Here is a 24,061-nt window from a genome sequence, read left to right as displayed (position 1 = left end):
TACTGTGTCAGTTATTTATTTCTATATCATACTTTTTGTTTTGCATATATTTCTTGAGGACATGTATCACTCTCTCATGTATCATGAGAGGGTGGGTTTTTATATATTTGCCTGGACCTGTTTAGTACAAGTCCTGACCACAGAGGTACTCAATCAATTCTCAATATGATTTATTTTCATTCTCAGACTATAAGCTCAAAGACAGGGACTAAAGCAAGCATGGAAGAGTTTCTATGCTTCTCTGTTTCTAGTCCAATGCTCTTGGGTAAATTATTTATGTCCAGTCCACCTCAGTTTCTTTACATGTAAGTTGCAAGACATAATTACTCTCACATGGGTTTGTTAAGAGTATCAAATGAGATGCAACATTGAAAGCTGTCAGCATAGTGCTAATTGGTTTAGGGTGAGTTCCTGATAAATATTGGCTACTATTACATTAAATATCATTTACAATAGTCAATTCTAGCTCTACCTACCACCACTCCATTTTCTTTTATTCGGCCCTTGTTCCTCAGTTGGGGTAGATTTCCTTTCCTGAGGCATGGCATTGTGTAGACAAGCTACATTGTCATCCATCAGAATGAGGTACAGTGCGGAAGGGACTATTCTTGACATCTAATGGACAGAGAACCATTATGTTGTTAAATGTCCCAGGATGTATGAGACACCCCTGCATGCAGCAACAAAGTATGATCTTGCCCAAAATGTCAAGACCACTAAAAGCTGACAGATTCTCTATTACTCATGGAGGACTTAAGGTAAGCAAAGTCATCCTGTTTCTTCAGGATTTAGACACCAGAGTATGGTCATTCCCTCAAATATTAATGTTGAACCCCTTTGTCAGAATCCATCCACACTGTGAGGCAAATCATTTCTCGGGCACCCGAGTCACACAGTGGAGAACCTGATTAACCTATTAAAGGTCATAAAACAATAACAATTACATTGCATATTTCATTCTTTAATATCAAAGAGAGCTAGGCTCTTTGAAATGTAAAACATCAGAAGTGGAAAGAATAGTGCCTTCAATTCCCCCAGGGGCCCAAGGTCATTGTACAAATAACAGACTGCTTCCCTGCTTAATTTCACTCCATCTGAGGATATGGAGGAGGCCACAAAAGATGGGACAGAGGAATAGCTGGAGAAGGGTGAACTTCTAATGCCCCGGAACTGAGGTCAAGTCATGTGGCCTCAGTCCATAGTTCAATACAGATGCTAGAAATGCAAAATAAATGTCCTTGCAGCAGGTAGAGGGATACAGCATGAAACCGGCTAGCTTTCTCTTTTTATTTTTCCCTCTTAAGAAATCAGAAATGCTGCAGGAACTTCCAAGGACACATTCATTTCCTAGTTACTATTGCAAAACCAAGGGCGAGGAGGCGAGTGTTAGGTTCTATTCCTACTGTGAACAGAGTAGGCACACACCAATTTACACCTCATTGTTAAGAGAAACTTTATTCTGCAAGTGAGACCACATTTACATCTTTGGTAATTAAGCTAAAAGTTTTTTTGTTTTGTTTTGTTTTTTGGGTTTTTTTTTTCTTTTTTGTTACATGACATTTCCCCCACCACAAATCCTGAAGTAAATATTGTATGTTAAGTGGGATCAAATGATAAAATGTATGCATTAGAACCATTACCCAAATCTGAATGCTAGCACCATGGTATAGCTTCATCTTTGGCTAGGCCGGAATCAGAGCTGTGTCCTGTGGTGTCTGGGATTTACAAAAGGCCACAACTAACTGAAGCACCTCAGGTGCTGGGGAGGTGGCAGAGATGTGCTGTTGGACAGGCTGGCTCTTGCCACTCTGAAACAGTGAGCTACAACAGTGAGTTAGCAAGTACTCCCAGGAATTCCGAGGGCTCCATCTATCAGCCTGTGTGCCAGGCTGCAGCGGCGTCCCACCATACATCTCCCACAATCTTTGCTTCTTAACCATTTTCATTTTTAGGTAAATTAAACATAGAAAACTGTATATGAACAGCTCTAAGAAACTAGCATCCTTTATTCCACACAGAGAAGACTCTAGTTGATCTTAAAGATATTTTTCCGTCCTAGTAATTGGCATGGTTGCTATAAACAATACAAATATGGTCCCAGATAATAAATAATTGCTGAGTATCAGAAAAAAAAAATTAGACACATAACTTCTAAAGACATTTGCACCAAGATTGAGGCTGTGGGGTAAAGTTAAGTCATCTGGGGGTCTGATCTGTCCTGCCCTAAGAGAAATTCTTGAGTACTCATCTATCCCAAATGTTGAAGACTGCCTAGTAGGGCTGAATTTTGTGCTTGCTAGATGGATCTCTCCCATGAAGAACACACTAAGTAGTGTTCAAGCGGAAGCCTGTATTTGGTGCTTCAGCAGGTAAATGGTCAGACAAATCCATCAGGAGCCCACGTTTAAAGAAAATGAAGAACCTTGTGATTTTCACATATGTCGAGAATAAATGTTAAGAGAACGGCAGCCTTGTCATAGGGCTGTAAGTAGGGCTTGGTATATAGTCTTGACCCTGAACAGCAGCAAAAGGACTTGGACACATTCCTTTAGTATTATTAGGGGCATTGCTTACGGGTGGGGTACAAACACAGCACAAGCTTTCTGTTCTGAAAGAGATCCAGCTTACCGTTTGGAAACACCCTTAGTGTTACATCCCTTAGGCTAACCCGCCGCCTTTCCCTCAAGGCTGCTCTAATGCCAGGTTCCTGTTTTGCTTTGTTTTTTAATGGGGTTCTTACCACCTGCTCCACCTGCTAATCACTACACCCTAAAGAAGCATCTTGACCTTCTGTCTTCTTGCCTTCAAGGTTACTTCTGTATCTCTGTAAGTCACACTAGCTGGCTACCCTTCCAGAATCTATATACTCTCTACCCTATCGTTTAATGAAGACCACCCCCGCCATGGGATTCTTAATCTCAAAGAGCTTACCTTGTGATTTACCAAATACCAAGCAAATCTTACATTCATACTCGACAAGGTTCTAGGTGTGAGTGTCCAACAGGAAATCCTCTTAGAGTTTTCACTGTGATAAAAACAGTCAGACATAGACTAAAATTAGTTTACTATATAATGGTTTAGAAATATCAAGGGTATGGGAGGGAATATATGGAGCTGTGACGTGGGGATGAGGCATCATGCAGTTTTTAACTGGCTGATGGGGATAGCCTCACTGTGCGAATGACATTGAGGGGAGCACATTAGGAGTCTGCGAGGGTGACCCATATTCAGGGAAGTTCCTAGAGACTTGTGAAGCCGAGTAGAAGAGAGTAAAGGAGAAATGAGGAAGCAGGAAGCCTGGTCACACAAGGGGAGATCAGAATGTGTCTTTGGAACATTCAAAAGACGTAGGACAGAAGGAATTGCTGGCTATCTCCAGCAGAAGAGTGAAGAGTATCTGATTCTCATTAGAAAATGATACACTGCTGCTAAATTGCAACTAATCACTAGGGGACTCATATCAGTTATCACCCCTAGATAACAAACTGCATCATAACTCGGTGGCTTGAAATAGCATTGAGGCACGGATTCTGAGTCTCAGATGTTGGTGTTTTCCCTAGGCATATCTTTTGCTGGGTTTTGTCCCTACTTACAGTTCTGTCCTGCTGGTGGCTCATATGAGGGATGAATTCCATGGAGAGGCTGGTATTGTCTTTCCATCTTCTAGGAGGCAATGAAAAGTTTTTGTTTCATGGCAGCTGCCCCATTTCAACAGTGCAAGCCCCAGTATATGAGAGTTTACGGTACTTTTGCATGTATTAGTCCCCATTTTCCAAAAGGGTTTTTGCCATACCGATCACACAGCCAGTGTAAGAGAGAAGTGTACAAGCACACAGATATGAAAGGGTCGGATACATTTGAGTCATAGCAAATCAGCCACAGGGAGCCAAAAGTTGACAATGGAAGACTTTAGAGTAATCCAGGAAAGAAAAGAGGGTGGACTGCACCGGAGTGGTGACAAGGAAAGTGTTAAGAAGTATGCAAATTCAGATCTTTTTTTCTTCAGCCTGACCTTATTTTTATTCTCCTAAGACTTGAGGGAGGACAGGGCTATTACACTTCCAGAGAGGGGTGGCTTTCTTACTGTGCATGAGATAATATCATGGCAAAGTAAATGAGGTCGGGGCTAAGTTTCTTTTATTGCCAGTAATTATTCCATGAGTTTTCTGACAATTGTAAACTTAGTAATTCACTTAGTGCTGTGACTGTACCTCGTCAATGCCATCATCAGCTAATATTTACCAAGCATCTTCAAAGCTCATGCTATGGCACTCATGGCAGAGGCAGGCAAGCTGCGTTAATTCTTTCAGCTAGCCCAGATCTACTGCATGGTTTATTACATCACTCTAGCAGTTGATGCTTGCTGTCCTCAGAACACTTGGCATCTCAAATATAGTTTCTGTGTTGTTGTTTATTTTTTTTTGTACATGTAGACTCTTAACTGCACAAAGAGAGGCTTAAGAGCTCTGCCTTTGTAAGCATGCTGATGCATTTTATTAACCACATCACAAAGTGGCAGATAGTAGTCCCATTTATTGGATAGAGAGGTTGAGATAGGTTTAAAAAAATTGAACAGTGTCGTATATTCAGATGGTGGCTGATCGGGGATTGAAATATGATAACTTTTTATTGCACTATACTGCCTCTCAGTGGTACATGATATTCCCATTTCCTTCATGCAGTAATGCTTGTATAATAAAAACACCCCCAGAGGCTTGAACCACTGCCTCTGTTCTTTAAGGGAGGTATCCATGACAGTGGCCTTTGACATCTGCCTAGGTTAATGACCAGAAAAATGGTTGGTTTGTTTATTACTGTGTGAGCCCCATTTTACAGGGGATTTGCCAGCCATTAAAATCACCACTCTGTGTGTGTGCACGTGTGTTAAATTCTCATCAGAAAAATATTGCTTTTATAATACATCTAAAGAGAGATTTAGGAGCCAGCTTGTGAAAGAAATTACTTAACTGACATCTTTACACTCAGTTTCTTCTGGAAAGAGTAATTATTGTCTTGGGAGGGCAATTCTTCTTTAGAAAACTTTCATATATATTCATATACATACATATTTCTCTATATATGTATATATGTTTTATATACACATATATATACATATATACACACATACACATGCACACATATATATGTATACACATATACATATTTCTCTGTATATGTATATGTTTTATATACATATATATTATATATATACATATATACACACATATACACACACATATATATGTGTACATATACACATATATATATGTATATATATATATACATACATATAGTACAAAAGTTAAATTCAGGGATAAAGAAAATGAAGGAAGGGACAGTCGGTCTAAATGCAGAATTTGTTTGCAAATTTCCAAAACAGCACCACAAAATGCCATGTACCCCGAGATGCACTAGAGTGTGCACCCTCTAGAATGTCTGTCTGTTGTAATTCCATTGCATTACAGATTTTAGTGCATATCTCGCCTGCACAGCTTCCGGAGCTTTTCAGATATTCAACATCAGAAATTGCACTGTTTTATCCTGGATTTTACAAATAGCAACCAGATTATTGTAAAACAGAACTATCTGATAAGTCAGGTTGTGAATTGCTTTTGTGATTGTCATGGGTGAGAGTATTGAAGAAGCTGGCAAACATTGCAGCACACTGGTTACAGTAAAAAGAAAACCCATAGCAGTGAATGAGTTTTTCTGATGAATATGTTCAAGGCTGTGATCATTGTGCAACTTCTGGTTGGATGCTTTCAAATGTTCCATATTGAAAAACATCAGTAACAAGAACCAAACAGTCTACCAAAGCCTGTGTTCAACTCAATGGAGAGGAACATAAATTCTTAGCGTTTCATTGAGGCCAGCTCTGTTCGGTCCACCATGGGAAGCAGAGACTTGAGCTTCTCTCCTGATTGGCTTTTTCCATTTTTGTTTTACGATTAGAAGGCTGCTACTTTGGTTTTTCACTTAAGGGCTTGTTCAAACCACCATGCGAGACAGAAACGGAAAATAGGCAAGACAGACTTCTGATCCATAGACAAAAGCCAACATGCCAGAACATGGTAATTAATGTGCACAATTTTATAAGCAAAATAATTGCTTTTAATTGGCTAAATAAGATATGACATAATTACAATATTCAATAAGCTAATTTAAGAAAACTATTTATAACACAAACCTTTAATTATGTTATGTGCTCATTCCTATTTTGCAAACGGACACGAAAATGGACATGAATTATCTTATCTTTATAAATAAAGATACATTAAGGGCATTTTTTGAAACTTCAAAGGTTATGTTCTATTTTTGTTCTGTTTTGAAGAATGTTTGTTATTTTCATTTTGAAAAGCAGTCATTTATAGACAGTTCCACTAGCGTGAGTCTCCAGTGACTACAGACACAAGCACTATGTGGGTGAAAAAAATCTCCCTAAAAAAACTCCTTTTGTCAGAGGAGAAAGGCTTGTTAGGATGAGAACCGTTCTGCTATGTCCTCTTCCTGTCATGGTCACCCTAAGGAAAAACAAACTTCCCTTAGGAGATGAATGTATAATTGCCCAGAAATGACCCACAGAAGAGACCCACTGGAATCCAGAAAACCTTTCTCTAAAGGCTAGTTTCTGATGGGTCACAGTGAGCTGACTTCCAACTAATGTATAAATGATGAGGAGGCTCTTCCAGGGGCCAACTTACTAATGCTTCCTCCATGAAAGTCTTAATTGGATGGGATGATGTAATTATGACATGTTCTTAAACAGTGGTGCTCAAAGCATGTGCTCAAAGATATACACCCTGGAGCCAATGAGATTGCTCAGTAAGGGAACCTGATGTCTTGAGTTTGATTCTTGGATCCCAGAAGGTGGAAGAAGAGAACCTACTACAAGTTGTAAGTTGTCTTCTGACCTATACACACACATACACGCACATACACACACACACACACACAGAGAGAGAGAGAGAGAGAGAGAGAGAGACAGACACAGACACAGACACAGACACAGACACAGACAGAAATACAGAGAGACAGAGAAATAAAACATTATATGTGTGTATACATACTGAAATAAATATTAATAATTGAACCAGGCTATGCTTAGGGTAAGACACCTAAAAGAAATACTATGCAGTCTTTCTCCTATTCCCAATATATTCTAGCAAAATCTTAAAGGCCAGGCACTGTATGATAAGTTTCTTTCCATAAATTCTGAAGGATGTAATTGCATACCTATTAGGATGTTCAGTATAAAAACCAAATCAACATGTTTTTATAAGCACAACCTAAGTATCCAGTAATACTCCAAGGTACAGCAATATATATTATACAGAAAATAAACACAATGCTTTCAGCCTTCAGGACACTTGAAATCAATGTATGAGAAATAAGATATGAATCCAGTAAAAGTGACCTAGAATTATTAGAAGAAAAATAGCTCACCAACACTATGGCATCTTCAGTGGCAAGGTAAGATTAATTGTAAAATCATATGTAATAAAATGTTCCAGGCAAAGGGTGCTTTGAAATTTGAGAGAAGAGCATTTACCATGAGCTAACATAATCTAGAAAGGATTCTTTGAAGCTAAGAGAATTTTATATTGAACAAACAGTAACATGTATCTCACAAAACAAATCCTTTGTGAAAGGACAGTACATAGAAAGGCAATAAGAAAGGGGAAGAAAGGAATTTACTGTTCATTCATTCATTCATCAACCCCATATGTATTGAGAACACACTGCGTACCTCATATGAACACAGAAGTGAGAAACAGTAAAAGAATCCTTACTTCCTGATGCATATGCAGATATTTATACCAATGAATATGATATGAGAGGAACACAGAGTATTTCTTTTCTTGTTAATACAAAAATACATTAGAAACTAGGCTTATGTGTGTATCTCTCTGTCTCTCTGTCTCTGTCTCTCTGTGTGTTCATGCTTGTGTTCATGTGTGCATGCATGCATGTGTCTTATAGCAATTGTTCAACTTCTTTCAAATTCAACAGTGCTGTTCAGTACCGTGTACACAGAAAAACATGTTGGTCACCTGAATTTTTTACATCGATCTGGTTTGTTTTAGAATTATGTAGACTTATCCAGAGAGAAGATAAATGAGAAGGTAATTATTGCTTTTATTTAACAAGAAGAATTAAAGGTTACTGGATGCTGTGAGTGTTTGATTGGTTGCTCTTGACTTTCTGTGTAACCTTAAAAGGATGATTTTCAGCTATTAACCTTCCCCTTTCCATGCATGGAATTGGTGGCCTGAGGGCTACATTTTCAGCAGAGTATAAATACCATGTGTTAGAAGCCAGGTCCACGAACGTCACTTTCCTACAGAGCCTCTGACGAGGATCCCACTCATTTCTGTTGGCTCATTCACATGTAATGTCTGTCTTTTATATTATTTTGTATAATTATGATGGTGTTCATGAATGATGGCTCATGATGAAGCCATTTCCTCACAAAATAGTGTCCCTGAATTTCAATGTGGTTGAAAACTTTAATCCCCGAGAGTAGAGATGATCGAGCAGGCAACAAACATTTACCGAGTAAGCAAGCTACTTTGTTTAAAGATTTATGGAAGGCACTAAAAATGCAGAGACATTTCCAACATGAATACCACTCTCCTTTCATCTAGAATATAATTAGAAACATTGTCCACAACCTGAAAACTCAAATCATGCTAAGCTAATGTGGTCTAGGGTAAGGTCTGTATGAGTGGTATAGATTTGTAGAAACCTAGAAGGCAGAAAGGCTAGGCTTTGGCTTTTCCACATGTTGTTTGTGTGACATCTGGTGAGATCCTTTGCTAGCCCCCAGTTCTATTTCTGTAAATGGTTCTAATAGCAGCCATTCAGTGGGTCATGGTAAGGGTTAGAAATTGGAGGTAATGAGTCCTTTTGACTTAGAGGGCCCTTGTATGATTGCTAACTGCTCTTTATTGTGTGCATTCTACATCTGAACTGCGATGTGTACTTATTCTTCTTCGTGTATTAGATAATGAAGTTCTCACCATATTTTATAAATGAAGAAAGTAGTTTAGGGAAGACAGTATTTAACCAATGTTCCACAATTAGGAAGCAAATTCCAGGGTCAGGATTTGGACCTAGGGCAAAGTCCAAAGCTAAGCTCCTAATTATGATATATGCCACCTTTCCTGGGGCTCTTGGATAGCTACTGTGATTAAAGCAATTTCATTGCTGTAAACCAGGAAGGTCAAGGGCGTCTTTTTGAAGGACTTGTAACTGTTCTGGTCTTAGATCAAGAGATTGCAGTTAAATATGCTGCCGTGCAGTAGATCGGCTTGGGGTGGCACTCTAAAGGAAACTGGGGCTGTGTGCAGCTGTGAGGGTTTGCAGATGTGCTGGGCTGAGGGGACAGGATCTTCTGTGACAGCAATAGAGGAACATTTACAGGAATAGTCAGTGTCAAACCACAGAGGTGACTCAATGTGTAGCAAAGAAATCTGCACTTTATTCTCCAGGGAATTGTGAACCTTTGATGATTTTTTTTTAAGCCAATACGTAAGATAATGAAATAAAACAGACTTTCAATTGGCCGATCAATAACTATTGGGAACAGATGTCATTCAAAGTGGCATTTTAAGAAGGTTATTCTGGCTTGTGAAGGATGAATTGGAGAAGAAAGAAAACCTCTTCAAATGGCTGTTTTCAATAAGCTGTGTCATGACAGGGGGAGAGGTGTCTCAACTAACAGGGCGATAATAGGAAAGTGCTGGTGTGCCACAGATTAGCTGTTTTATATGTTAGAGCTGATTCAAGGTCACACCTAGAATAATGTCACTCTCCTTCAGTGGGATCTGAAGTGCCTTCTTGAGAAGAGAAGAGGATGGTGTTACAATCTGATATAGGAGTTGGCAAGGCCCTGGCATTGTCCTCAGGACGGATACTGCCTATCTGTACCATGCTTGTGTCTCACACAGACAGAGAAGGACTGCAGGAAGGAATAACTGGAGCAGAGCAGAGATCAGGATGAGGCTGGGGTCTGGAAATGAAGCCTCAAGATCTTTGAAAAATGTGGGAGTGGTGTTTGGTGAGTGTAGGAAATTGAATGATTGCTGACAGAAGAAAGAAATGAACCAGGACTGTCTCCAAGATCTTTACATTTTACACTGACGAGGACGTTTGGGTAGAAAGCTTGCTTTGTGGGCAGATTCACTGGTCTGGTTGTAGAACTTGTTGGGGTTTTTTTAAGTGCATTATTCAAGTGGGAAGACCCAGAGGGCAGTGTCAACAACTAGATCGTGTAAGGAAGGTCAGAGTGGAGAGAAGTCTTCATGTGTCATCCATTTGGAGGCGATTAAATATTATGTTTTCCGTTTTAAAAAATGTTAAAGGAGTTGAGAGGATTTCCTCACAATGAAGGGGTTGCCATGTCAAAGCCTGTGCTGTGTGCTAAGTTCGAACTCCACACACAATGCATGCGTTCTTTATTCCTGGTGACAGACCACGCGAAGCACAGAGACTCGTGTTCGTTTTAAGGCAAGAAGTTATCCACAAAAAAAAAAAAAAAAAAAAAAAAAAAAAAAAAAAAGAAAAAAAACTGATTTGGTCAAGGTTACAGAGCAAGCAGGTAGCTGGGGCTGGGACACTGGGAACGTAAACAACAGAATATAAACCACAGTCTAAGCAGGTACATATGAAGATAGCCTATAGAGAAGTAAGCCATAGAAAGAAAGTCACACTTCCAGCTAGAAATACTAATCTTTGGTAGCCCACCCTCATTCAAGAAATCTTGAAAAATTATCATATCTAGTAAGCTATAGACGATAACTACCTACCTCCTCCCTGGATATGTGATCAACATGAGGAATACCACTGGTGGCCTTTTACAGCTTTAAAAAAATCTCTTTGCCTGGCCTTGAGTTGATTGTTTTTCATCTTTCATTGACTGTCATTTGCTCCCCAGTTCAATAAGCCCCAGTCTCCCCATTTCCCCACTTCTGTGAAGCTGGAACAGATTTCTATTGTCAGAAAATTCTTCAGTCCACATATTCCCTCGTCTAAAGTTAATTTTAACTCTAGACCCTGTATCAATAATGTCACACTGAGGCTGCTGCTTTCAATGTGCTCTGGAAAAATTCTGTGGAGAGTTTGGAATTCAACCCTTTCTGAAAGCGGGAGGGGGGTGGGGGGGCGCCTTGCAGCTTCTCTTCCAGTCTAAGCCCTCTGTCCTCTGGCCAGTAGCCTTCTGTTCAGCCACTGTGTGTTCTCCACTCTTTTTACTGCCTTAATGATCTGTAGAGATACATCTGAGCGTATCCAAGATGGGGGTACTTCTTTATTTGGGTCCAAACAAAACATATATCCTCCTATTGGCAAAGCATGAAAAGAGTTATGCTCTGGCTTTAACAAGATTAAGCAAGCCCACTTTGAATACAACGTTGTGACTGGGGCAGGCAAGAGTGTCTTATTCTTTTTGGACCAGTTCGTATTCTATATCTGACTCCCTCAGGAATTCCAAACTACAAAATGCTGAAGGTCCAGACTCTTAGACTATAACGTGGTAGAAATTCAAAGATGGACTATTGAGTCATCTTGTTATTGTTGTTAAGTTTTGGGTTTTTTTTTTTTTCCTGAATTGGTAAGTGTTCTAGTTCGGGTGCGTGGATTTTACCTTCTGATATTACAGAAACATGGTTTTGAGGAGATGGTCCATCGAAACGTTGAGCGGACATCTCCTCTTCTTGCTAGCTTACTTCTGTGTTGGCTCAGGTTACCATGGAAAAACAGGCAGTCATCTCACCAATAACTAACTTCTACCAAATCCTTGACCTTGGAATCAGCAATTTACATCCTTATAAAAGAGGTCACTGAGGGAATTTAACTGTGTAACCCTGGCCCCCGTGTGGCAAGAGGACAGTGGAAATGGAACAAAGCTAGTGAGGCAGCATTGGAAGCGATGTGAATGGGCAAATCATTTCTTTGCCACTTTGTTTTTTTTAAAATGGAACCTCCTTTAAAAATAGTGCAGGACGGCAGGAAGATGCAGTGTAAGTCCGTGGCAAATAGTGCCCCAGGACTCCAGAAAGCTACCAGTCATCACATTTGGAGGGAAACCAGGAAGAATTTAGGTGTGCACATTCCTAAAATCTTCTCCCCTATCACCTTTCCTTCAAACATCATATCTCCCTTTTATTGTGCCTTTCTTTCTAAAAACTAAGGGAGAAAAATCACCTTTTAAACTTGAGCCAAGAAACACTATTTTTGCAAGTGCTAATATTTTAGGGTGGGCTCTTCTTCTTCTTTTTTTTTTTAAAGACAATTATCAAGACGAAGCATTTGTTTCTCCTTTTGTTTACCCGTGGCAGTTTGTCAGCAGTTATGGTAAGTAGACTTCCATCTGCCAGTAAAACTACATTGCAAATTGCCGTAGAAATTAGCAGCTTTCATTTTTGCCTACATAAATAAATATGCGAAATAAATTGCACACAAATGCATCCTTAAAAAAAAAAATCACAGGTACACCGCACAGTTAAATGCCAATCAGACAAAACCAGAGACACACTGCGATTATCTCAGTTTTCAAACCTGGAAGATACACGGATGTGTTTCTAAATGAGAGAGGCCGCGGATCATGCTCGCTGAGATAAAAACAGAAGCTGCCAGACACCGCACTGTGGCTTTATTCTCAGAGTCCCCTGCCTGAAACCCCGCTCTATCTTTTCTCCATGTGTGTATGTATTCTCTCTCTCTCTCTCTCTCTCTCTCTCTCTCTCTCTCTCTCTCTCTCTCTCTCTCCTGTCTCTCCCTCTGCTCTCCCTCTCTCTCCCTCCCTCTCCCTCCATCTCTCCCTCTCCTCGCTGTCTTCCCTTGCTCATTGTTCTCTCTCCCCCTGCCTTTGATGCACATACGTTGTCACATTCCATCGACTCCTCTCTTCTCTGTTCTTACACTCAAGCCTAGCGGTGCTTTCGCCAGGCAGCAAGCAGCAGCGTCTCCTGCGAGTTTTAGTCATGTGTGCAGCTCAGCTTGATCGAGCGTTCCTTTTCTGCCTTTTCACTCTTACAAAAGATTAAAAGGTGGCGTCACATTGCTCCCCTGTTCCTTCCTGCAGGAGGGACTTAAAAGGGACAACAAAAACTAATCACTCTCAATAAGTATTTTTCTTGCTGGCAAAAAAATAAATAATAATAAAGAAAGGAAAGAAAAGAAAAAAGAAAAAAATAAATAGAAAGGAAAGAAGACAGAGAAGGGGAAAGGCGAGGGGGTGGACTTAGCGGTGGTGTAATTTGAGCCCGTGGTGAGGATTGGAGCGAGCTAGCGATGCTGCACACTGCTAACAAGGGAAGAAAGCCTTCAGCTGAGGCAGGTAAGAGCGCCGATCGGAGGGTTTGACCGAGTGGCTTAGTTAAATTTCTGTTTTCACCGGTTTTGTAATTGAGAAAGGCATCTGCAGCAGAAGCCGATTTTTCAGTCGGCTTCCTTTTGTTTAACATAGAAAGTACCTGTATTAATTTTGATGAATTAGAGCATGCTGCAAATTCAATTGAAAATAGATTTGTATAGTAAATGCATTTATATGGAATGATTTTTTCCTCCCTTTTATTTAAGGGGAGAGATGAGAAAGATGATTTTGATCAGAATAGCACTTTGCATTACGTTAAATTCTAAACAGCTAAGGGAAGGGGGAAAATAATTCAATTGATCCTGTTTTTGAACTCCAGGACTTAAGCCCTGGGAAGACAGATGGTATTTGAATTTTTTTTCTTCTTACTGAACTTCTGATGCGTTATAATAATTTCTCACCGGAGGTATCGGCAAAGGGCAGAGTTTATTTAAGTCTGGCTGCTTGGGTGTGTTTGGCTTGGCTCTTGTGGGTGAGGCGCGTCTTGAATCTCCTGAACCTGAGACAGGTTGACGGTTTCTAAATGGAGACTAAGTGTTGTCCCAAATGAAATATGAACTTAAAACATCAGGTGAGGGCACGCCTTAGAACGGCATCCAGTAAATAATTAGGAGAACCGAGTTATGACAGTTTGGAGGGGGAGTTAACTCTGGGAGTGCTGTTGGATAAAGCTTTCTGGATCTAAGACCCCTTAATGGCAGAGGGGGCTAATTATGAGACTCAAGTGGGAACTTTGATTTAAGCCCCCAAATCTAGGATACCTGTAGTCCTCTTCTAGAGTGGCTTTTAGATGGACATTCCTTTTGTGCGCCATGAATGGGAACTCTGGATTATATCTGGTGGCATTTCTCCTTTGACAAGCTCGGGGATGGAGCTTTAAAGGGCTCGTATCTATTTTGACGGTGAACAAACAGAGAATATACACTATCCTTGAATCTCTCAGCACAGGGTGTTTGTGGCCACAGATGTTGTTTTTAAAGTTTGGGATATTTGCTGTTAATCTCACTTTTTGTGGATTTTTGTGTCCATTGCCTCTGCTGTTAAAAAAATAAAAAATGAAATTGTGGCCGGCATGAATGAACTGATATTTGAGAATGGAAAAATAAAAATACAAATAAGCCAACTTTTGAAATTAAGTTTTTCATAAGTGTTACCTGACATATTTAAGTTCTTTTTTAAATTACCTTGGTGGGCATAGGGGAAAGTACCTTCGAAGTGTACTGTTTGATTAAAGAGAGTGTTTCTCGGGAATGAAATATGGAAAGGTGATGTCAATGCCTCTAGGCTTGGCCCTAGGAAGAACTGCTCTCCTATGGCTCTGTGGAGTTCAGCGAGCACAGAAAGATGGTATTTCACGCATTTGTGTCGTGATAGGATGTTTTCTTGCTTAGTTTCCAAACTGGACTGGTTGTTTAACACCTCGATCTGATATGTCTTGTGTTGCCAGATCCACCTAATGGCATCTTGTACGTGCAGCTCATGGATTCAGCCTTGAGAGAGCATGGGAACAGGCTCAGTACTGGGCAACAGGGAACAAGTGGAAAGGGGCTCTGGTCAGACAATGTCTGGACAAGGTCCAGAGTTTATCCTGGGTAGGAGTTTCCCGGGAAGGTCTTGGTACAGGTACAGGAAAACGGAATTATTTTCTGTGGATTGGATTTCATAGAGAGATGTAAACCAGGAAAAGCAATATAGCCATGGGATGCTGTGTAGATGTGTTAGTGTACACTGGCAAATTTAAAAAAATAGCCTCACGTGTAGTTTTTCTCCTCTTCAACTTAAGAAACTCGACAGAATCGTAAAGTAGCTTTCCTCAGAATCCCTTCTCTCTGCTGCTTTCTTGAATGAACTCTTTTCTGACTCTTGGTACACCTAAATATTGATGGCTTTTTTCTCCTTCTCCTCCTCCTCCTCCTCCTCCTTCTTCTTCTTATTATTATTCTTATTATTCTTATGATTCTTCTTCTTATTATTATTATTTGGCATTTTTTTCTGACTATGAGGATTATGCCTTAAATGAGTGGTATGGGTTCAGAAGACATGCCCGGGTACTATAACTTTATCACATATATTTTCTACTTCTGTATATGAAAATGACGTCTTCAAGGTGAGGCAGCCATAAATTTTAAATTGTTCCTTGCCCATTTACCACCACACGAGCCTCTGTCTCTTTCCTAGAGAAGGACATAGGACTAAAGTGAATGCAGAGAGTTGTCCTGTAACCCGGTGGCAACTCGGCCGGCACTCTTTAGGGTAGATGACAATCAGTGGTATCCGTACTCAAACTATCTGATTCATATAAATAGCATTTTTCTGACTTTTCCAGTAGATGTTGCTGGAGAGCAAAGAAAAGATTATTTCCACCCCCCACAGGAAAGAGAAGAAAAACTGTAGACTTATAAGAGGCAAAGAAACAGAGCCTTCTCTCCAAACTAATTTGCTAATTAATGTATTATATTGAATCATTACCCTTTATGTCTTTCTATAGAAAGCTATTCAGACTTGATTTAGATTTGTAAACGACAATATTGTCCTCCTTGGGCCCTATATATGAAGTCTATTTGCTGTTTTCTGTTTTTTTGTTTTTTGTTTTTTGTTTTTGTTTTTTTTAAATCAAGTTAGCTGCACATTGCTATTCAGAACATTCCATCCCTGAATGCAAAAACCCTTTAACATGCAAATATGATGTCAGAGGAGGAGCTGAAATAGAGTACCCCGAGAAGACTCATGATCAAACGCATTATAAAAATATGCACCAGTTGCCAACAAGTAATGAAATATTAAGAAATTAAAAGCATGCAACCTCTAAAGTAATAGAATTTCATTGCTCTGAGACTGTTTTCCCACTGAATATTAAGTTCTTCATAGATGTACCAGTTGTTTTTTTTTTTAAATCGAAAACCTACATGGTTTGTCACTGAAGTTCTTTCATTATATGATGTTGAAAAATTAGCCCAATAGGGTTCTCCTCAGAATGGGAAATGTAATTAACATTGGATATTAAGTGCCAGACTGACAAAGCAAAAGCCACACAGCTTGGTGGGGGAAATAAAAAAACGCAAAAGCAAATAGAAGCAAGTGCTTAGAAGCTGAGGGGACCCACGCTGGAACTACTCTGCTGGTAATCATTGTGATAAAATGACAAAGACATCCCAGGGGAGCCTGGGATTCTAGTACCCAGACACGAACTGATGCAATTTCAAGCAACCAATGACCTCTGTCTATGGGAATATTTATTTTTAGATATGATCAATTAACCAATTTCAATGGAGAAGGGACGTGTATTTTTTTTTCCTCACATAAGGGGATTGTTGGGCATCACAAAACCACTTTCACACAGAAATAGAGTCCGACCTTCGTCGGATAGCTTTTGAATTTTGTTACCTTAGGCAGACCTGGCTCTGTGCGGGTGGATTTTCCTGTTGCATTGAAGTATTTCTTCTGCAGTTTTCATTCCTGAGGTGTGAAATGCTCCATAGGATGTTTTAATAAAACAACCCCCATTTCTTTCTTTTTTTTTCTGGGAAGGAAAGAGTTTATATTTAAAAGGCCTGAGTGTCAACTACATCTATTTTGCAATTAGCACTAGAAGTCCACCGGGGTAAGAACATTCCAGCTTTGTTCTTCCTTGGTTTACGTACATATTTTGTTGGATATGTAGTAGTTGGCTTGTTTTGTTCCTTTCTTTAAAAAAAAAAAAAGTAATGCCTTACATTTGTGGTATGATTGTATTTTCTGGGTTTTTTTTTTTAACCTGTTGTTTGCACCTCTCTTTTTCCCCATACCGTCTTATAAAGTACTTCCTGTATCAAAAGCACCATGAATAAAATGTGCCCAACGTTACCTAACGATGAGAAACACCTGCCCATCACTGACTTCTTTATAGAAGTGGAAGCCACAGGGTGGACCAGGAAAGCACTGGTGAACACACCAAATAAGCCCTCCCTCTGTCCCTCAGAAGAGCAGGCAAGAATAGGCTGGTGTAGGTGGACAGCATAGTTTGAAATAGGTGAGAAGATGAAATCATGAAATATTGTGGGACAGCACCATCAGATGGAGCATGTGGGAAACATAGACCCCAGGCAATGATGGATACTACTGCAGTAATGGGCTTTGAAGGACCAGACAAATTTTGGGTGCCCACAGGAAAGATGTTTGGCAGTTTGTAGACTAGTTGAAACTTGGTATGGGAGTAAGGAAGGGGTGGAATTACCAATCCACACAGCAAAGCTTTCTCCAGGATTCTCTGAAACATCTGTCTAGATATCTCTCTTCTGCAACTACACTGTAACCTTCTAAGACTATCAATGCTACTACCCTATTGACTCCCTTTTAAAGGTATGTTGTTAGGAACAGAGGAGAGAATGCCTGGCTCCAAAGCAGAAGGCCAGTGCACATTCCATTAGCCCAGTTACCGGTAGTAAAGTTGAGAAATATAACTGGGAAGAGTGAATGTGGATGCTATTGTAATTGTTGCGATTTCTTGTGTGCACTGTAGATTTCATGGCCTCATTAAGGCAGATTTGGTATGCATATGTTTATTTCATATCTTTGTAAGGGAAACCTTCACTGTTAAAGATGAGGCACACAGTGTAGAAGATGTGGTACCCTCTCTTTGCTATTGCTATTTGGACACAATCCACGTTGGATTTATCTCCAGTTTCCTGACATTGATTATGATGAATTTGTGTGATCTTTGAGAGTTTTCATCTCAATGAAAAGGTATATTATTGGAGTTAATTGCCTCCCCAAATTGCCTGTGTTGTCAATTACTGTCTACAAACTAGAGAATACCTCACCTTGAACTCTCTGCTGCCTAGTACATTTGACTGACAACCACAGTGATAGACATTAGCCCGATTACATAATATAAATACACTTGTAAACCTTTAAGGTGTTTCTTTGCATTAGGCAGATTTCACAACGAGAGGAAGCAAAAACAGTCATTAGCACAATTAAATGAAAGGAGTGGTACATGGTTGCCTCAGAAATACTGGTTTTATGAGCCTGTTTAAGTAGACAGGTCACCATTGTCGCCTCAGAACCAAGCTGCAGATGGGTGACTTTTTGTGTCCTCTGGCCACTTTAATTTAATTTGTTCCATTTACTTTTCCAAGCTTTTCATCTTCCCACCATTTTAATACCATCAGAGATGGGGGACTGCCCATGACATTCACACTTGACATTATCAAATACAAAAGCATCACTCATACACTTGAGTGCATTACAATGCAAGAGAAAAAAAATATATCCCAAAGCCTTGGAAATTAACGTCTCCTACCTTCAATGTAGGTGGGATTTTTTTTCTACCTCTTTTCTCCTGGATAACTTATTTGACTGTTTGCCTTCTGTTTGTTTGTATAGGATTCTATATTACTTAGAAAAGAAATCAGCAATCAAAAACAAAAAAACCCATCAAAACAAATCCATACTACAACATAAACAGCCTTGTATTCACTAAATGTATATGCCTTAATGCAGTCCTATTACTATTAGTTCACTGGTAAAGGCTCATCACGTTTTGATGCTTTACCAAAGTTGATCTTTGGGTTTGAGGAGGGATGCTTTTTCTCTGTTAACTTCAGTCTGACAGTTTTGGCTGAAGCTCATTCTGCTTCCAAGTCTATCCTTGTGTTTCTCTATTACTGCTGGGTGAGTCAGAGATCTATTGACATCCACTGTAGACCTACCTCTGCGTGTGTGTGTGTGTGTGTGTGTGTGTGTGTGTGTGTGTGCGCGCGTGTGCGTGTGCTCGAGCGCATGCTCCCATGGGGTGGTAGTTTGGAGGGCAGGCTGCAAGTTGTCGGAAATATTCAAATACAAATTTATCTCTAGGTCCTTTTGCTTATTATTTTGAACCTTCTATTTAGAGATAACTCCCCCACCTCCGCACACCCACATGCCCCATGTAAGACAACCCTTGTGAACTGAACAAATATCATTATCAGACTGTGGTGAATTGCTTTGGCAGCGTTACATCATGCATCGGAATCCTGTGTGCTGTAGAGCTCTGTAAAACCACCAGCTACACGGTACCCTGCAGGTTTAATATACTTCTGCAGCCTTGTGCTTGGGAAGGATTTCTGTAATTGGAGACAATCTAGTAAGGAGAACTTTTTAAGCCATCAGAGGCCGAAATACAAGTTTTTGAGAAATGGGAGTTCTCTAGCTTGAAACTGAATGGATTACAAATTTCTCCTAACTGGACAGAATCCTAATTGCCTGTACAGTACAGTCCTGATTATCCGGGGTTTGATTTTCCAGTACACGGATTATTCAGATTTCTTCTCTGACTCTGTCTTCTCTCTAACTACCTGACGTGAAACACTTGTCTAATCATTAGCGTCTCTGCTAATGATATGGAAGGGAGAAGTCCAAGCCAAGGAATAGCATTCAAAGATGGAAGGTTGTTAAAAAGCCTACTTTTTGAAATTATCCACTACAGTCGACTGATGAATTTCAGTGTTGGAGGGAGGAATATCACTTTCTAACTACAGATGATAGCTTACTTTATCTTCTCGTGGTTCACCTATCTTCTGCCCTTTAAAGGAGCCAAACACTCAGATAAAATGAAGCAAATCAACCAGTCTCAACAGGGTCAAATTTCTAGGTGTGGCTTTTTTCTGACTTATATAATTTCCCTCCCCTCCCAGAAGGCTAACTACCATTTTAATGAACTAATTGGGTTTGGGGTATGTGGGTCTTTTAAAAGGCCACATGGGATGGGCAGTGGTGGCACACCCCTTTAATCCCAGCACTTGAGAGGCAGAGGCAGGCGGATTTCTGAGTCCGAGGTCAGCCTGGTCTACAGAGTGAGTTCCAGAACAGCCAGGGCTATACAAAGAAACCCTGTCTCAGAAAAAACAAACAAACAAAAAACAAACAAACAAACAAAGGCCACATGAGTCAAGCAAGGGTACCTTTTGAATGAGATCAGAATTTTGATTAGCATAGTTTTCTCATGCTAAATCCAAAAGTAGGTTATTAGTGCTGATGGCCCAGTTATTCCTCAACACTCCTCCACTGGCATCACTGGCTAGGTACAAGTCATTTCTCCATGAATCTCTTTTCAAGGTAGCCTACTGAAAGCCTCCCCACTCCTGATGGTCTCTGGGTTTCTTGATCATGGATTTGGCTAAATCAGTGAAAAGGTAGAGAGGTGAGCTCCATCTCCCATAAAGGGCCTAATTGTAGACTGGGCATGGGTGTTATCAGCTACCTTGCTACGTGCATCTGAAGGATGGAGCCAGGATTCCCTCTAGTGAATATTATGATGAAATCAGAAATCAGCTTTATCTCACTCTCTCCCTTTGTAGCATGGGCACTTTCCAAATCTTACAGTTGCATCTCCTGCTTTACTGGTTCTGTCTCGTCCAACAGTGCCCAATTTTCTCATGCCACCTCTCTTAGGGCCTCCAAGTCGTAACAATTGGTAGTACTTTTGAGGCACCTAATCAAAATTCACAAGACCTTTCAAGTTATAAATGTATAATGCTATGTAAGTGATAAAATACACACCATTTAATAGAATTGACACAACAGGGTAAAGGGCACAAAGTGCTATTGTCTCCTCGATGCTTTAAAAATACTCTTCTTAGCACTAGATTAAAAGTGAGCGTGTTAGAAAGAAATTTGCCTTAACTTTTTAAATGTTCACGTGTAGTAGGATGTACTATAATGGCCAATAGTCTTCAATGTATCCATTAAAAGAGAATTTAAACAGCAATATAATGTGTGAAGCTGAAAGTAGAAAAGAATTATTAGAAAAACCAGTTGAGGGCTGGCAAGGTGGCTTAGGACAAAGCAATTGCTGTGAAAACTTGAGGCCTCGAGTTCAAATCCCAAGAACCCATTTAAAGCTGGGTGTGGTGCCATGCACTTTGGTAATTCCCCTGTTCCTACAGTGAGTTGACAGCTTTAGACAGGAGAATCCTCAAATCCCCCAAGCCACTTAGCCTAGTGTGTAGAGCAGCACACTCCTCTAAAGAAACTGTTTCTAAAACATAATTCGAGTCAAGAAACAATATTGTAGGTCATTAATTCTCAACCTGTGGGTTGCAACCCCATGGGGAGGGTGTCGCATATCAGATATGCTATGTATCAGATATTTTCACATTCTGATTCATACCAGTAGCAAAATTACAGTTGTGAAGAAGTAACAAAATAAATTTCATGGTTGGGGGTGACTACAACATGAGGGACAGCATTAGGAAAGTTGAGAACTGCTCTTCTTGGTTGTCTTCTAACCTCTATAAGTATGCTATGCACATGAGTGCCCACAGTTATCCACATGATCGCACACATACAAACCCATACACACACATGCACACACACACACACATGATCCACATGAGCAGGCAAACACATATACACATTGTACATACAAAAAAAAAAGAAATAAAAACCAACAGCCAATCTGAACATAGTGTTTTATATATAGCATTCATCAGCATCTACATTTTATATTTACATATGTGCATATACAATGCACAGGATACATGTATATATGTCTATTTCTGTACTTAATTTCACAGAGACACTAGAGGCAGGATAAGGTGAAAGATTTCCAGTTTTTCTAATTGATATTAATATCCCATAATTTGTTCCAGGAATTCTAATGTGGCTAAAGTTTAATTCTTTGAGGGGAGGTACTGAGAATTGAACCCAGGAACTTGTGTATTCTAATTATGTAGTATAGTACTAGTTCTGCCCTGAGTCCAGGCATTCCTCTTAAGAAGTTATGATTTAGTCTGAAATTAAAAGTTATTTTATGTTCCATCCAGACATATATCTAATAATGGTAACTACAGAGAGAAGGCCAAGGCGCCTGAGCCTCTTGAGTTACATCTAGATTTTACATGCTTCCTGTGTTCAGGAAGGGGGATTTAAAAAAAATCACAGCACCTATGACTTGGGAAAGATCTTCCTATAAAACAATCTACTCCCAACTAAAAATAAATCTGGCTTTAAGAAAAATCCAGGCAGGAGAGTCTGGGTTCTCTATTGTACCCTCTGCAGATGCAGGTCACAAGCCAAAGATCTGGTCAGTTTGAGAGTCTCTCTCTGAGATTCCTGAACATCATTCACCCACATGAAGAACACAAGGGTTGTGTTGTGTGCATGCCTGGTACTAAAGGGACACTTGTACAAAATGTATGTGTAGAGGATAGGTTCCAAGGCTAAAGACTGACATATTACTTCAAAATGGAGTGGTTTTGCATCATCAGGGTCTTTTCATTCCCAATCTGCATGGTGTCTGTGAGGGATATGTTGTATATGTTCACAGTCACACATGGTATGTGATTTATATACATGCCCATGTAGTCTCTAGAGGTCAGTAGAATGTAAGGAATGGGCAAACATTCATGTTGAGATGAGACACACAGACTCCAGAAACCATTTTTCAAACGGTAAAAATGATGATAGTCGACTAATGACATTAGAAACTGAAGTCATTAATCGGTGTTAACAAAAAAGTCATGTCACTCTTGTTCATGAAATGAATCTAATCTATTTGTTTTAAGCAAATTTCAGATAAATGAACATTTTACATGGCAAGAACCTTGATGGAAACCCAAGCTCTAATTACTTTATTATGCTTTATTATAACAGGCTGTGATTCACTTGTCTTAACTTTTTAAAAAAAAAATGTTACTAGAACAGAAGGGTAAATTGTTTTTAAACATTGATGGTTACACCCCAAATACTGTTTCTACTTGAGCTTCCATGTCCATCCCCTTGATTTTACAAATGAATGATTGGATGATTTATATGCTGCAGTTTTATCTGTTCTTGTGAAATAAATGTTGAAAAGGGTATTAGAAAATTGTGATTTATTTTCTATATGAGCCTAAACTTGTGAACAGCCCAGGGTATTGCTGCAGTGCTGAGCATAGCTATCAAGTTTGGGTGTGGAGAATTCATCCTCAAAAGGTCCAGAATGTGAAAGGATGCAGGCATAAACTCTCTGAAAGTAAAATTGTCACTACCTTTTACACATCATCCATATACAAGAAAACCGTACCACGTGCATTCAGATTTCTTCTGACTTTGAGAGTGAATGATTATCTTGTAAGTTGAGGTTACATGCCTTGACTTAGACCTTAACATGTCTTACAAATGTTAGCTGCACTCTGACCTGGAACCAATCTATCAATGAGCTATTCCTGTGTTTATTTGTGTTGTGGTAGATTGCTTTCTTAGCTCAGTCTCCTCCATGGTAAATCCTAAGACAAGGTTTGAAGGCACAGATACGTAAGAGGAGTGTAGTCAAAAAACTGATCAGATGGTGATGCCCTTTATGGACCAGGGAGGAGGCATTAAGGTTAATATTTGCACTCACGGAACCTTTGCTGCATAAGAAAAAAAGCCTCATAAATGCTTTAAGGGTTCCTCTGTATAGTATTTAAAAGCATTTTAAGCTCATGGTGACTTCAGTCACCACCCAGGAATTGCAGAGAGATACTAAGTAAATCTTAAAAGAGCTCTTGCAGTGTCTAATCTACTTACTTTGCTGTTATTAAATGAGGAGACACACTCTATATCCGTCCCTTGAAGAGTTTCCAGTGAAACTGGATACCACTTGAGTGCCACCTCCCATGCCTGTGAGATCCACTAGCTGCCCTCCAAGGTATCTGCATTCTGTAGTCCAGGCCTAGATCTTCAGGACTTGCAAGATTTCACAGG

The 24,061-nt window shown here is 39.7% G+C and overlaps 1 protein-coding gene across 13 annotated transcripts in view; it reads left to right on the top strand.

Moving 5' to 3' along the window:
• The window catches only part of Tenm2 (teneurin transmembrane protein 2), a 1,239,808-nt gene that overhangs the window by 545,102 nt on the left and 670,645 nt on the right, over nt 1-24,061 (top strand). For 2 of the 13 annotated variants that reach the window (XM_031353732.1, XM_031353726.1), the window contains exon 1: nt 12,763-13,339. The exons of 10 other annotated variants lie outside the window; for them this stretch is intronic. In XM_031353732.1, the coding sequence (XP_031209592.1) occupies nt 13,294-13,339 (46 nt within the window). In that variant the 5' untranslated portion in view covers nt 12,763-13,293. Of the gene's footprint in view, nt 1-12,762; nt 13,340-24,061 lie in introns of those variants that run through there. One more of the 13 variants, XM_031353730.1, reaches the window with a different exon arrangement.

Source organism: Mastomys coucha, unplaced genomic scaffold (genome assembly GCF_008632895.1).
Source record: "Mastomys coucha isolate ucsf_1 unplaced genomic scaffold, UCSF_Mcou_1 pScaffold5, whole genome shotgun sequence".
Taxonomy (NCBI): Eukaryota; Metazoa; Chordata; class Mammalia; order Rodentia; family Muridae; genus Mastomys; species Mastomys coucha.
This window is presented reverse-complemented; position numbering and strand designations above follow the sequence as displayed.